Source organism: Schistocerca gregaria, unplaced genomic scaffold, assembly GCF_023897955.1.
Source record: "Schistocerca gregaria isolate iqSchGreg1 unplaced genomic scaffold, iqSchGreg1.2 ptg000981l, whole genome shotgun sequence".
NCBI classification, from domain to species: Eukaryota; Metazoa; Arthropoda; class Insecta; order Orthoptera; family Acrididae; genus Schistocerca; species Schistocerca gregaria.
In genome coordinates, this window is record NW_026062332.1 from 221 (window position 1) to 14,067 (window position 13,847).

General features: G+C 30.9%; 3 protein-coding genes and 3 non-coding genes across 8 annotated transcripts; all 6 read right to left on the reverse strand.

The window, feature by feature from the left end:
• Nucleotides 1-3,180: 3,180 nt before the first annotated feature.
• On the reverse strand, nt 3,181-3,837 carry LOC126326234 (glutaredoxin-related protein 5, mitochondrial-like). Its single transcript, XM_049995612.1, has 2 exons — nt 3,778-3,837; nt 3,181-3,652 (listed from the first exon to the last, which is right to left on the reverse strand). The coding sequence occupies exons 1-2, from the start codon at nt 3,789-3,791 to the stop codon at nt 3,289-3,291; spliced, it is 378 nt and encodes a 125-aa protein (XP_049851569.1). The 5' UTR covers nt 3,792-3,837; the 3' UTR covers nt 3,181-3,288.
• Nucleotides 3,838-4,056: 219 nt separating this feature from the next.
• On the reverse strand, nt 4,057-4,140 carry Trnal-caa (transfer RNA leucine (anticodon CAA)). The gene has a single exon. It is a non-coding gene; the product is annotated as a tRNA-Leu (tRNA).
• On the reverse strand, nt 4,123-7,728 carry LOC126326235 (phosphatidylinositol transfer protein 1-like). Of its 3 annotated transcripts, none has more exons than XM_049995614.1 (9): nt 7,654-7,710; nt 7,542-7,572; nt 7,313-7,458; nt 7,021-7,241; nt 6,882-6,956; nt 6,658-6,813; nt 6,502-6,594; nt 6,223-6,437; nt 4,123-4,477 (listed from the first exon to the last, which is right to left on the reverse strand). In XM_049995614.1, the coding sequence occupies exons 4-9, from the start codon at nt 7,108-7,110 to the stop codon at nt 4,438-4,440; spliced, it is 669 nt and encodes a 222-aa protein (XP_049851571.1). In that variant the 5' UTR covers nt 7,111-7,241; nt 7,313-7,458; nt 7,542-7,572; nt 7,654-7,710; the 3' UTR covers nt 4,123-4,437. The 3 variants fall into 3 exon arrangements, with proteins under 3 accessions (XP_049851571.1, XP_049851572.1, XP_049851570.1); XM_049995615.1 differs by lacking the exon at nt 4,123-4,477 and adding an exon at nt 5,280-5,373; XM_049995613.1 differs by lacking the exon at nt 4,123-4,477 and having other exon boundaries at nt 5,895-6,437; nt 7,654-7,728.
• On the reverse strand, nt 4,905-4,988 carry Trnal-caa (transfer RNA leucine (anticodon CAA)). Its single transcript has one exon. It is a non-coding gene; the product is annotated as a tRNA-Leu (tRNA).
• On the reverse strand, nt 5,801-5,884 carry Trnal-caa (transfer RNA leucine (anticodon CAA)). The gene has a single exon. It is a non-coding gene; the product is annotated as a tRNA-Leu (tRNA).
• A 4,532-nt stretch (nt 7,729-12,260) lies between the features above and the next one.
• Nucleotides 12,261-13,809, reverse strand: LOC126326244 (GTP-binding nuclear protein Ran-like). The gene is made up of 5 exons (XM_049995624.1): nt 13,736-13,809; nt 13,531-13,636; nt 13,182-13,249; nt 13,013-13,043; nt 12,261-12,937 (listed from the first exon to the last, which is right to left on the reverse strand). The coding sequence occupies exons 1-5, from the start codon at nt 13,739-13,741 to the stop codon at nt 12,507-12,509; spliced, it is 642 nt and encodes a 213-aa protein (XP_049851581.1). The 5' UTR covers nt 13,742-13,809; the 3' UTR covers nt 12,261-12,506.
• Between the last annotated feature and the right edge of the window lie 38 nt (nt 13,810-13,847).

Sequence of the window (13,847 nt, forward strand, 5' to 3'; positions counted from 1 at the left end):
CGTATCAATTTTTCTATATCTATATCACGCTCTAGTATACACATTTCAATTGATGCTCTTCATTACCTCTTTATCCATTCTTCGTTATTTCCATCTTACTCATAATCCGTCATCTGTCTCTTCACTATATATCCTCCTCATCTTATTTTTTATAAATTCCAATACACATTCCGTTTTTTATAAACTCTGATGCATGTCTCATACAAGCTATATTATCCTCTATTCTCTACTTATCTCGGCTGGCTTATCTATTTTCGCTTTAATTATCATATTCATCTGGACTTATACGCTGCTTATTATTAATTTTATATTCTTCATTTAATACTTCCATAAATTTCACTTTTATCGACTACTTTAATATCTTCTTTTGATTATCCTATCTACATCCTCTATCTTACATCTTTTAATTATATCATACGCATTCTTTGAATTTAATTTTTCATCCATACTACACATTTATCTATCTTTATTCATTATAAGTAACCCGGCACCTATCTACCTATATTCTTGAATATATTTTTTTCCTTACCTATCAACAATCACTTCTAACCTATCATCACATCTTCTTATCCATCGTCACATTCATTTTTCTATTTTTTATCAATTTACTGTTAATTCAATATATTTTATACACCCTTCCTTTGTACATCTCTTCTATATATCTCTGTATACAAATAAATTCCACTTTATCTTTTCGATTTCTAACTTTACAAAACTAGCTCTAATAATCCCTCTTTATTAACACTCATTTATTATACCTAACTATCTATACATCCTCTTCATCATTTGTATCACATTTTCCATTATTTTTATTATTCACTTAACATCTTACATATTATTACTGCCAATTATCCACATTATTCATTTTCTCATTTACTATATGCTTATCATTTTGCGCTATATTTTTCATTCAACTTGCACACTTCACATAACTACCCATCTGTATACATTACATATTTATAGTCATACATGCACATTCTCCTCTATATATAATCTCCTATCCTTTTTCATCTGTCTCTCTCACATTCTTTTTACCACCTCTCTACCGTGTATTACTCTCATTTCATAACCTACTAAAATATTATTTACCTTATTGTATCTCATATACCTCTTTATCCCAATCTACCCTGAAATCTACATTTAACGTTCCTACTCTTTTATAAATACATCTGTTTCACTGTTATTCATATCCATTCTCTCTATACTTGTTCTCCTATTCTCTCCTTCACATGTAACTCTCCTCTATGTCATTAATCAGTACTCTCCTATTCATCTTCATAACTTCTATCTTTCTTTGGTCCCTCAACACATCTATAATACTGTCTCTTTGTTCTTCTGATATCCATCTTTCCTATCTCTACAATACTCATATTTCTGTTCTATCTTTATCTAACTTATTTTTGTCTATTCTAATCTTCCACACTTAAACTTCCCTATCATACTCTATCTCATCTCAGCTCTTGTCTATACTTTATATTTTTCTCACACTTATTACTATGTTTCATTCTCGATACTGTTTATTGTTCAAATGCACATTCATTTCACTACAACTACAACATCAAACCATTAGACGGATCAGACGAATACTGTACTACAAACCAACTATATTTTTCTATAGATTTTAAGTTAAGGCACTATTGCTACTCTAACCTACTTTACGACTACCTGATATGTATTCTACTTATTCTTCTAGAAAATGAGTCATTCTTGCTAGATAATGGCGGTACTAGATGACAATTAATTGGGCACTTTTCTGCCGAATTTACAGATCAATATTTCAACTATAGCGTTCAACAATCATTTTAGTTCACATGCGTTTCTAAAAAAATTTTGCTAGAATTAGATATAATACTTCAGTAGATCATAATTGAAGATCATGCTGCAAAAAGCCATAAATGATCTATGGAAGTAAAAAAAACAGATTATTTTGTTATTTTATAAAGCTATCCTTAGAGAATGTAATCCCAGATGAACTAGTCCGTATGTCAAAAAGGCAATGATAAGAGTATTTTCGCGATTACATTTCGTGCAAACCATTGATAGCATCAAATAGTAAATATATCAGAAGAGTTAACGTAGTTAGCTCATAAAAAATAATTATTTATAAATATATCTATTCTTTACCATCCTCCAACCGATTGATTTTTGGGACGAATAAGTAAAATCTTATATATCTGTTATATGATGAATATCATCTCTCTCTCAGAATAATAACTGAACCTTTACAGGTGAGCGAAACTGCTTCGATGCTTAAATCAGACCCTGTAAATACCACAGTATTTTTTGAACTCATAATTTCTGAATTTCGCAGTATAATTATGGATGCAATAAGAAGACATTAGATTATTCACATTTTTCGATAAATCAGGACAAGCCAAATTATTAAGGCTTTCTAAAATCTACATTTTTCACTGGTAAATGCAAGGATTCCAATGGTTGATCATTGAGAAGAAACATGGTATATAAACAGATAAATTAAAAAGGATGACCTGTTATAAGACCAATATGAAAAAATTTACTTGCTGTTGACTAGTTTTGAATGTCTAATGCTAAGAGCTTTGCTATGATCAAAATTAGAGCAAATGATTAAATCATTGAAGATTGGATTTGATTACTCTTTTTCAAAACCAAAATAATCACCAGATTCTTTAGTCAACTCATTATTTATCTGTCGAATTTAAAATGAACGACTTATAAACATAACAGAGGCAAGGATAAACGGCCGAAGTTGGCTTAGTTAAAGCTATTTTTGTTCGCAGTTAACCTGGTATATACGCATTTTTGCAAATTTTACAAAAAAATCACAAACATAGAGCATAAAACTAACTATTTTTAAGCCTTAATAAGATTTTGATAAATCTTTGTTGAACATTCAAATTTAGCTTGCTCTGTTAACCGTTTTTTAGAATGCTTGTTTGACGCCTTAGTCTTTTTATTTTAATTCCTTGATAGCTAATTTAAGCGACCATAGCGCTTATTTTTTTTGTTCCAATTCAAAAAAATAAAACCCTATAAGTAGGTCATTTGTCTTGCTAATATGATTTTTAATAAATTTTTTAAACGGACTATATTCCTTAGTATAGATTACATAATTTAAAACAACAAATTTCCAGAAATTTTAGTGAAAATCAATGCAAACATCAAGGTTGATTTCAAATATTTTTAGTTTATTCCGTTGATAATTTCAAGACATCTTAGCAAGGCGTTATACAAAATTTGTTTTGCTAGGCAAATTGATTGTTATTTACCTTCATTCTACACTTCATAATCAACACTGGCACTAAGTCACTACTTCTCTGAACCAGATGTTGCGGTATTTGTTTTCTTTAATATTTCAGCCAATGTGCCTTCTTGGTGCATTTCTAAAATAATATCGCAGCCTCCAAGAAACTCACCTCCAACATATACCTGAGGAATGGTTGGCCAATTTGAGTATTTTTTTATTCCTTGTCTTAGCTCATCGTCTTCAAGAACATTGTAGTAATCGTATTTGACTACATTCTCTCTTCTTAAAACTTCTACGACTGCTTTAGAAAATCCACAAGCTGGATCTTCTGGAGTACCTTTCATGTAAACAACCACTGGCGCCTTTTTAATCTGCTGTTCTATAACTTTAGTAATAGATGAAGTAGCATAAACCCGAACTGCCAGTCTATTTTTAAAAGCAGATTGGGCGTATTGAATATGCCGGAAGATTGCAATGTCGAAGATTTTAGTAATGTTATGAGTTTGGTTATAGTGAGAAAATTGAGATCTGATAACATTCTTCTTCGTTACTTTGGTCTTAACATTCAGGATGTCAGAAGTACGCAAGGTTCTAGATAATCCAAAAGTCTAGCTTTTAGAAAGTTAGTAAACTAGCACAATTTTAATACATCTCATTGTTGACATTTTTGTCAGTGACTATAAATGATCACTTTCATAACTAAAAAAAAAAAAGTATAACTCTAACCTTAAGGATTGATGCCATAGTAAATTAACTAAGAAATGTTCTGTCTATTTTGAAAAAAATTCATATAACTTTAAACTGTTAAAATAGTAAAAAGTATAAAAAAATGCATTCGGTGGGATTCGAACCCACGCAGCCATGCGACTATATGAACTTGAGTCATACCCCTTAAACCACTCGGGCACGAATGCGACTTTGTGTAGCATAATATACTTCTTTACTTATTTTAAATACTAAATATTCTTTTACCTTTGTCAATCCTAACCTATTTGTTTGGCTCTAAAAAACTGATAATTCATTGTTTTTTATCATATCTTGTCCAGTTCTTTTTAGTTGATTAGTTTTGATAAACCGATATATAGATTGATATTTTTATCTTATCGAGAATAGTTTTTGCTGGTCTAGATTATCCATCTCAAAAGAGTTTTTTGTGCATGTTTAAATTTTTTACATTCTTGGCTTACAAGATACTTATAATTTTGCTCTTGTCATGTTTCTGAAGCGCTGTATCCTCGATTTAAATATAGACTTTTTTTTTTGCTCTCTGACTTGTCCAAAGCTATCCCTGTCTCTGTTATCTTTATCTCTATTGATCCAATCAACGTTTGCACATTCTGTTTTTTTTTCCTGCTCAGTTCAAATTCTTTTTCTAAGCTAAAACATTCTTCTTTATTACTTTGGTCTCAACATTCAGGATGTCAGAAGTACGCAAGGTTATAGATAATCCAAAAGTCTAGCTTTTAGAAAGTTAGTAAACTAGCACAATTTTAATACATCTCATTGTTGACATTTTTGTCAGTGACTATAAATGATCACTTTCATAACTAAAAAAAAAAAAGTATAACTCTAACCTTAAGGATTGATGCCATAGTAAATTAACTAAGAAATGTTCTGTCTATTTTGAAAAAAATTCATATAACTTTAAACTGTTAAAATAGTAAAAAGTATAAAAAAATGCATTCGGTGGGATTCGAACCCACGCAGCCATGCGACTATATGAACTTGAGTCATACCCCTTAAACCACTCGGGCACGAATGCGACTTTGTGTAGCATAATATACTTCTTTACTTATTTTAAATACTAAATATTCTTTTACCTTTGTCAATCCTAACCTATTTGTTTGGCTCTAAAAAACTGATAATTCATTGTTTTTTATCATATCTTGTCCAGTTCTTTTTAGTTGATTAGTTTTGATAAACCGATATATAGATTGATATTTTTATCTTATCGAGAATAGTTTTTGCTGGTCTAGATTATCCATCTCAAAAGAGTTTTATAAACAAGAAGATCAGGACGATATCACTTTTTTCATTACATAGTGTATTGTACATGTTTAATTTTTTTACATTCTTGGCTTACAAGATACTTATAATTTTGCTCTTGTCATGTTTCTGAAGCGCTGTATCCTCGATTTAAATATAGACTTTTTTTTTTGCTCTCTGACTTGTCCAAAGCTATCCCTGTCTCTGTTATCTTTATCTCTATTGATCCAATCAACATTTGCACATTCTGTTTTTTTTTCCTGCTCAGTTCAAATTCTTTTTCTAAGCTAAAACATTCTTCTTTATTACTTTGGTCTCAACATTCAGGATGTCAGAAGTACGCAAGGTTATAGATAATCCAAAAGTCTAGCTTTTAGAAAGTTAGTAAACTAGCACAATTTTAATACATCTCATTGTTGACATTTTTGTCAGTGACTATAAATGATCACTTTCATAACTAAAAAAAAAAAAGCATAACTCTAACCTTAAGGATTGATGCCATAGTAAATTAACTAAGAAATGTTCTGTCTATTTTGAAAAAAATTCATATAACTTTAAACTGTTAAAATAGTAAAAAGTATAAAAAAATGCATTCGGTGGGATTCGAACCCACGCAGCCATGCGACTATATGAACTTGAGTCATACCCCTTAAACCACTCGGGCACGAATGCGACTTTGTGTAGCATAATATACTTCTTTACTTATTTTAAATACTAAATATTCTTTTACCTTTGTCAATCCTAACCTATTTGTTTGGCTCTAAAAAACTGATAATTCATTGTTTTTTATCATATCTTGTCCAGTTCTTTTTAGTTGATTAGTTTTGATAAACCGATATATAGATTGATATTTTTATCTTATCGAGAATAGTTTTTGCTGGTCTAGATTATCCATCTCAAAAGAGTTTTTTGTGCATGTTTAAATTTTTTACATTCTTGGCTTACAAGATACTTATAATTTTGCTCTTGTCATGTTTCTGAAGCGCTGTATCCTCGATTTAAATATAGACTTTTTTTTTTGCTCTCTGACTTGTCCAAAGCTATCCCTGTCTCTGTTATCTTTATCTCTATTGATCCAATCAACATTTGCACATTCTGTTTTTTTTTTCCTGCTCAGTTCAAATTCTTTTTCTAAGCTAAAAACTTCTGAGAAGTTTAAATCAATCCACTCATCTATACACAGGTAGACCTGTCTATACATGTTTAAGGCAATATTTTTCAAAAACTTTAAGGAGTGCTTAGTTTATTTTGAAAGCGCTTTGATTTCTGAACAAGAACTCTCTTCGTACTTCATGTAGCATTGGTTCGATTCGATGCCCAAGACCCTTCAGGTCGAATTCTATTGTTGCTAGTTTATATGCGCAGATCACGGGCTCGCTATTCTAAACAAAACATCAGTTTATAATTTCAGCTTTTCGGACATTTTTCTTTCTCTCGGGGCGTACCTTCCATTTTTCGGTCAACGGTCCTCGATTGATTTTCTTTGGAATAAACTTTTTCAAATCGAAAGTCTTGTCATCGAAGTATTCATCAGGTGCATTTATAATATCTAAGATTTCGACTTGTCTTTTTTCTAGTGCATCCTTAGTCAAATTATGTACCTAGCTCAAAATAGAAATTGTTAGTGATAATATTTTTTTTTCGACACTACGTTTTGTTTGATACGTGCATTTTCAGATGTTCCTGCATCAGCAACGTGATGTGTCTCTAACGACATTCTGAAATGTCTCCCTAAAAGAGATGACTGAAAATTGCCGGTGAATTGGATTTTTAAATATAGTTTTCTAAAGACAAATTAAATGACGGACATGGTATACTGATTTTCCAAATAGTTTCATAATTTCCCATTCCAAGATATAGTTCAAAAATTGATTTAGTAATATGGTAGATCTAGTCATTCTTAGTTAACAGCCAAAACTCATAGCATGCAGTCGCACCACTCTTGGTATACGGAAACATGTTCCATGATTTTTCTTCGACTTTTAAAGTAGTATTTTTTGAGAGAAGTCGAAGATAAGACGGTAATTGTCTTTAGGAGCGTGCTGAGGTCAATATGTCGTACATGTATTATAGAAAATTTTACAAATTCCTGGTACGTACTTCTTCAAGTGAATGATTTTGTGTGTATAAAGACCCTGTCCAATTTCGTTATCGAAGCCTTCATTAACCAAAGTTTCAATATATCCAGAGTCTTTGGTACCTTCTTTGATTGCTTTTGCAATCATATATAATTGTCCTATTTGGTACTTTGGCAACAAAGAAATTTTTTAATTCAGCCCATTTAAACATGTAGAGTATTTATCAATAATTTTTCAAGTGTACTCTGTACCTCCTTTAAGGTGAATGGTAATGGTATGCGGCTAGGTTGACAAAAAGAGTTAGTAGATAAATTCGGGCGAAAAGGGCAATTTGTTTATCTATAATGAAGGACAGATAGATACTATTCTTTAGTAAGCACCATGTTTGCCTCTTGTAAAAAAGCAAGAGATGTACTTTTGTATCCAAAACAGATGAATAGTAAAGAGAGCCTTTTTAATAGGATTTTAATTATTTTTTAATTTGAACTTGTTTTTTTTACATTCTCGAATTGCACAATCTCTGCCTACTCCTTTGCATTTTCGTCTAAATGATATTCTTACGTGACAAACACCTGTTAACCATTCAAATACTACACCTATCTCAAACCAAGAAAAAGTTTTTATCTAGGAATTAATGTCAAAACTTCATAAATAGTTTAAATTATATGCTCGGCCAATACACCTAAAAGAAACTTTCTCATTAATGAACTCAACTATCTTTTTATTTATCTAGTTGCTTTCGACAAATATGAATTTTCAGGTCGTTTAAATTCTTCTTAGTGCGCTACGAAAAGTTAGCAATGCGCTTTTTAACCGCTTCTTTTTATACCCTTAAATCGTAAATTCGAACCCCTGCATATGAAAAGATAGAAGCAATTTTAGGACAATACACATGACATTAAAATGTTCTCATAATATGTATTTTTATGTTTACTTAAGAAATAAAGTACAGACATTGTATTCCCGATCAAATCGTGGATAATCATGAATTTATAAAAGTATCCATCAACTGCAAAATTATGCCACTTTAAACCTATGAGGCTTAGAGCAAATTCATATTTAAATATCTAAATGCATGTGTCTAAATTTTAGACGAATGTCTCGATCAATAAAATATTTATTGGTTGTACGCCAAGGAACACCCTGAACTAAAAACCATTCAAAACGACACGCAGCACATTTTAGAGAACAAGCCTAGATTCAAAACTTGCTCGCAAAGCGAAAGTTATTTCAGACTTCAGGTGGCATTGGAACGATTTGCGAGTCATTGGTAAAAAATTTCGTCTTTCGAATAAAACACACAGTTTGATAATGTTGTGAATACAGAATATTTTCAAAATTAATAATTTAGAATATATATCTGAACCATAGCTATAATAAGTATTGTAAACTTACATAGCTTCATAGTATTCCTCCGTTCTCATATCTAAAATAATAGACATAAACCTGGTATGAAAAAATGCTTATTGTGTTTGAAAGAGACCTATTACAAAAACTAAGGAAAGTGATATTATTTTCTAGCGTATTATAGCTAATTTTACAGCTTCTATAACAGCTTCTCTGTGAGATGAAAAAGGCAAATTTTTGCAACCAAAGAGTGTATTTATCGTGAGTGAGAAATATTACTATTTAGTACTATGGCATTGAATAATTTTTTATCTCAGGCCCTAGTCTAAACTAGTCATACTTCTTAAGATACGCCTCTTTGTATAAGACGTCATCGACGCTATGTTTTAGTTATACGAGTTCATATAAAAAGTTAGAGAATATCAATACAAGTAAAATATTATACTGTTTTTACTCTAAAATTCTTTACATTCACAGTTTTGTTTTCAGAATAATTTAACATTAGTAATTTTGAGATTCCAGATATCAATGTTCTTGGTGGTTATGTATGTAGAAAATCTAGCCAAGGGAAAAACTAAAAGAAGTTCTATTCATCCTACGTTGCGATGATATTTGATCTTATTATTTATAAGCATTCTATAATATGCTTAGTAGAACTTGATTGATTAATATTAATTGTAATTGGTAGCAGTATTATTATTATTAGCTGATTTTAAATTTTATATAATTTCAAGTTTAGAATATTTTGTTATTGAAGTTATAAAAAATAAATTTCATTATAAACAGCGTCAAAACTAATACAAAGGTGATCTGTTAACAGCTATTTGCCTTCAAAAATAAATGAAAAAATTCTAATCACACTTTTAATGGTTCAACTTAAATCAGGCTATACATGATTCCGAACTTTTTCAAACTGTCAATACTGTTACGTTATAACCTAAAGTTGTAATTAGGTTATCTGGGCCTGGTGAGAGATAAACTAAATTTGTGACTAAAAATTTGAAATGATTGAATGGTTGCTCGACGATGAGTTATTGTTAAGCTCGTAGTATTGATTATCTCAATCATGTCAAAAACCAAGTGCAAAAATGGTATTATGAAAATGCCACATAGAGCCCGGTTTAAGAAATTTAATTAGCTCTAGATTATGTTATTCAGAAGCTAAAAACTAGATAATACTAAAAAATTGTTGCAGTACCCTTTGATTCAACAACAATATCGAATTTGACCTGAAAAATTAGAGGTATGCTAGCGAAGTCGAATAGCCCAATGAAATCAAGCTAGATTATTAGGTCGACCCTTATTTAGCGTACTTTATAGATTGTAAATTAATTCGAAAAAATAAATTGTCCAATAATATAGATTGGCTTTAGTATTTTTATTCAGAATTCGGTTTTGCTTGTATGTCTTTAATGGTCCTATTTTTGTGTTCAGAGGTAAGTTTTCAGATAACTTCATGTAGTCTGACTCTGATTTATACAATAACCATTATTTTTGTGTCTGAACTAATATTAGTTGAGATTTGAAATATAAATGCATGAACATCTACAATGTTGATGAAAACAAATATAACTTTTATCAAGATATAGTAATATATTATTTGAATTGACTAAGCACCTGGATACGAGCAATAAAAAAATGTACACTAAAATAAGTTTATTTAAATATTCAGATACTCTATTGGCTTAACACATATACATTTATACATGATGTGAATAATGAGAGAGTTATATGTAAATAAGAGAAGTAGAATATATATAGAAATAGAAGAGGCTGCAATAATACAGAAAATAATAAAGGGAAATGAGAGATATGAAAATGATATATTAGGTAGATAAGATAAAGAGGGAAAAACAAAATACATACGATAGATAAATTTGATTTTGAAAGAAATTGTAGATAATAGAAACATTGTGAGTAGAGTAATTGAGTAAACAACAATAATAAGGAATAGATTATAGATAAGATAATAATAATAATGCGATGAGGTGGGTGCATATAAAAAGAAAGGTGACATGTCGAGGATCAGAATTGATGAGGAGCTAAAAAAAGAGATAGCGATAATATTAAAGTGAATGAGAATAGCGGTTATTTGAGAATAGCACATGGATCAGAAGGAGTAAGAAGTAGTAGATCATAGGAGATACGCATAGAGAGAAAGAGAGTTTAAGGGATTGAAAGGATAGAGAATATATGATATGATGAAAGTTGATTTGAACATCATGTATATTGATTATGATACGAGAGTTAAAATATATTACGATGACATGAGAAAAATAGGTATGCATGTATACGATACAATGATATAGAAAAGAATATATATATATATATATATGAATAGATAGAAGCGTAGAGAGTGTAATCAAGAATATGTACGAAAGAATAATATGTGTGGATAGTATGATATGATATATAGAAGGCTGTGTATGAATGTAGTGATATAAAAAAATTATATAAGTATGTGAATAGATAGAAGAGGAGTATATCGAATAGTATAATTTGTGGAAGATTAAGTGGATAAGATGGGATAGAGAAGAGTAGGAATGGATAATATGACATATGGAAAAATACTTATGGAATGGACAATACAGGGAAGGTTATGTGTGGATTGAAAGACCTGAATTCGAGTTGAAGGGGATGTGTAAAGATTGAATAGAGAGGTAGAAAGAATTTAGAAATATAGACGAAGATTAAGTTTGATGTGATTAGATAGCATGAGTATGATGAAATAGAGGAGGAAGGAATAATTAGAATAATAATTGAGTCTATAGAATATAATTTAGTTTAAAAGACAATGATATTTTGAGTATAAAGAGGGAGACAATAAACGAGAGGTGAATAGCGAGAAAATAATATATAGACGAGAGAAGCAGAACGTAAAAATAGAAGAGGTTAGAATTATATAGAAGATGAAGGTAAATAAAGAGGGTATTACCTTATATAATAAAAATGATTGATTGAAATCGGAAAGAATAGATGATACACTTAGACATGAGAGTGATAGCAAAGATATAGGCATATCAAGAAGGTACTGAGTAGCGAAATAGTTATGCCAAACGTGTATTTAATTTTGAAAAATGTTACAGTCATACAGGTGTCATCTGTAATGCGTAGAATACCAAAACACAGATAAACAACAAGCTGAGTTGCTAAGGATAACAGAGCTGTTGTAAGCAAAAAAAACCTCACAAACAAACCATGATATTGATATTTTCTATTATAGAAACCAAATAGTCTGTAGAGTTGCTTACTGTACATATCTTCCTAAGAGCAGCTCCAAATATCAAAGTTCATCCATATAACATCTTTGAAGAAACTTGATAGATTCGATTTCATAAAATGGCTATCTCTTAAAAGAAGATGGATATTATAAAACGATAAATTGGCCATCCATTTTCAAATAATATTTGAATCAATCAGCTGATCGTAGTCCTAAGTTTATTCAAAGGATCTAAACAGCTCGACACTATGAATAACTGATAATTACCTTTTTTTATCCAGGTGCTTCACCCTTGAATATGTCATTGAATAGGAAAAAAACTGCATATGGTACACTGGACCAGAATATTAGAGAATCTTATAAACTCAAGAGATGTTGAAGAAAAGAAAGACGAAATTCAATGACCGCTTAATCTGAGAGAATATGTGTTCAATTTGTAAATTGAGAATACGAAAATTATCAAATCTGCCATTCCTCTCAGAGTAGAAAAAATTCACATTCATTGGTTAATATTAGTACAAAGGTACTTATCAGGATGCTGATAGCATTTGGAGTAAAATATTCATTTGGGTAATAGACAAACTTTTTACTCATACAATTGTTATTCGTAGAACAGTTGCGCTGGTTTTCATCAATTCGCTGAGGATTACTAGAAGGTATCTTCATCTGCCGGGAAGTCTGCGTCTGCAGCAGCTATAATGGCCTCATTGGCTTTCTGAGCTTCTAAATCAACTGTTAACTCCTGTGGAAGAAGAGCGGGTTCTTGAACAAGAGAAAGCTTGTCATCGTGGCTCAGCCTACGAAGTAAGTAGATGAAGGGCTTTTCGTAGTTATAATTACTTTTGACAGAAATCTCGAAATATGTGAGATTTTTTTTGCGGTGATAATTAATATTCTTTGGAACTACATCACGATCTTTGACATCTACCTTGTTACCGCACAATACAATGGGTATGTCATTGGCACAAACACGATTGATATCTCGATGCCAGTTAGGAACATTTTTATATGTAGTGCGAGACGTGACGTCGAACATTATAATCGCAGCATTTCCATTGATATAGTAACCTTCGCGGAGATCTAAATAATAAAAGGAGTTAGACTTGTGAATTGTACATTTCATAAAAAAAAAGGTTTTAAAAGGTCGATACATACATCCGAACTTCTCCTGACCGGCTGTATCCCACTATATAATTTGAGATATCAAACAAAATCATTTATGAATACAATGATGCAAAAAAAACAGAGATTTAAAAAGCAGGGTCAGATAACAAGCTCTAGTAAGATCTAAAATAATAGAATTTTTGTAAAAAAGATCTCGTACGATATTTAAAAGAACAGGGCCTCGCGTTGTATGCCAAAGAATGGGTTCTACATTCACGCCAATTGTAGCTATTCAAACAGATGATAATGGGCATTTTAGAAACCACCCGAACGAACTTGTTAGTCTGACAAAAGTTAAACAAAATGAAGGAGGTTTAATAAATTCTAAAATTTGATTAAAATTGAATGCGATTACAAAAATTAATCCAGATCCTTCAATAAGACGCGAAGATATTCGCAGATAATGGGCATGAAATGAGGGTGGGATGATCTGAATAGAATCTTATGGCCTACACGGATAATGAATTTACCACGAAGCCAGGGAGGCAGAACATGTAATTCTTACATACGGATATATTTGCGTTCAAAATTTCCCGATAGGTGACGTCTGACAAAAGTCGTTTTGCCAGTTCCTCCATCTCCGACTAAGAGAACTTTATACTGTGGGGGTTCGGACTACTCCAATTGTAGTGATGAAGATTAGTAGTTTGCATTCGGAAAAAGTAAAGATTAGGGAAAATAATAAGAGTGATTTTGTCCTATCATAGAACGTACGGCCATGATATATATAGGATGAAAATTACTATGCTATGTGTCTCAATGAAGCAATATAAAAAAGTGGATTAGTGGCGAACAAAAAAGCGCATAATGATAAAATTATTAAATC

Coding starts and splice junctions, on each gene's coding strand:
- LOC126326235 (XM_049995613.1), bottom strand. CDS start 7,110: ATGACTAGATCTACCATATTACTAAATCAATTTTTGAACTATATCTTG. Junction 6,957..7,020: donor TTGGAAAATCAGTATACCAT/GTCCGTCATTTA, acceptor GGCAATTTTCAG/TCATCTCTTTTAGGGAGACA. Junction 6,814..6,881: donor ATGCAGGAACATCTGAAAAT/GCACGTATCAAA, acceptor ATTTTGAGCTAG/GTACATAATTTGACTAAGGA.
- LOC126326244 (XM_049995624.1), bottom strand. Junction 13,044..13,181: donor GCCCTGTTCTTTTAAATATC/GTACGAGATCTT, acceptor CAAATTATATAG/TGGGATACAGCCGGTCAGGA. Junction 12,938..13,012: donor CGGTCAGGAGAAGTTCGGAT/GTATGTATCGAC, acceptor TTTATTATTTAG/ATCTCCGCGAAGGTTACTAT.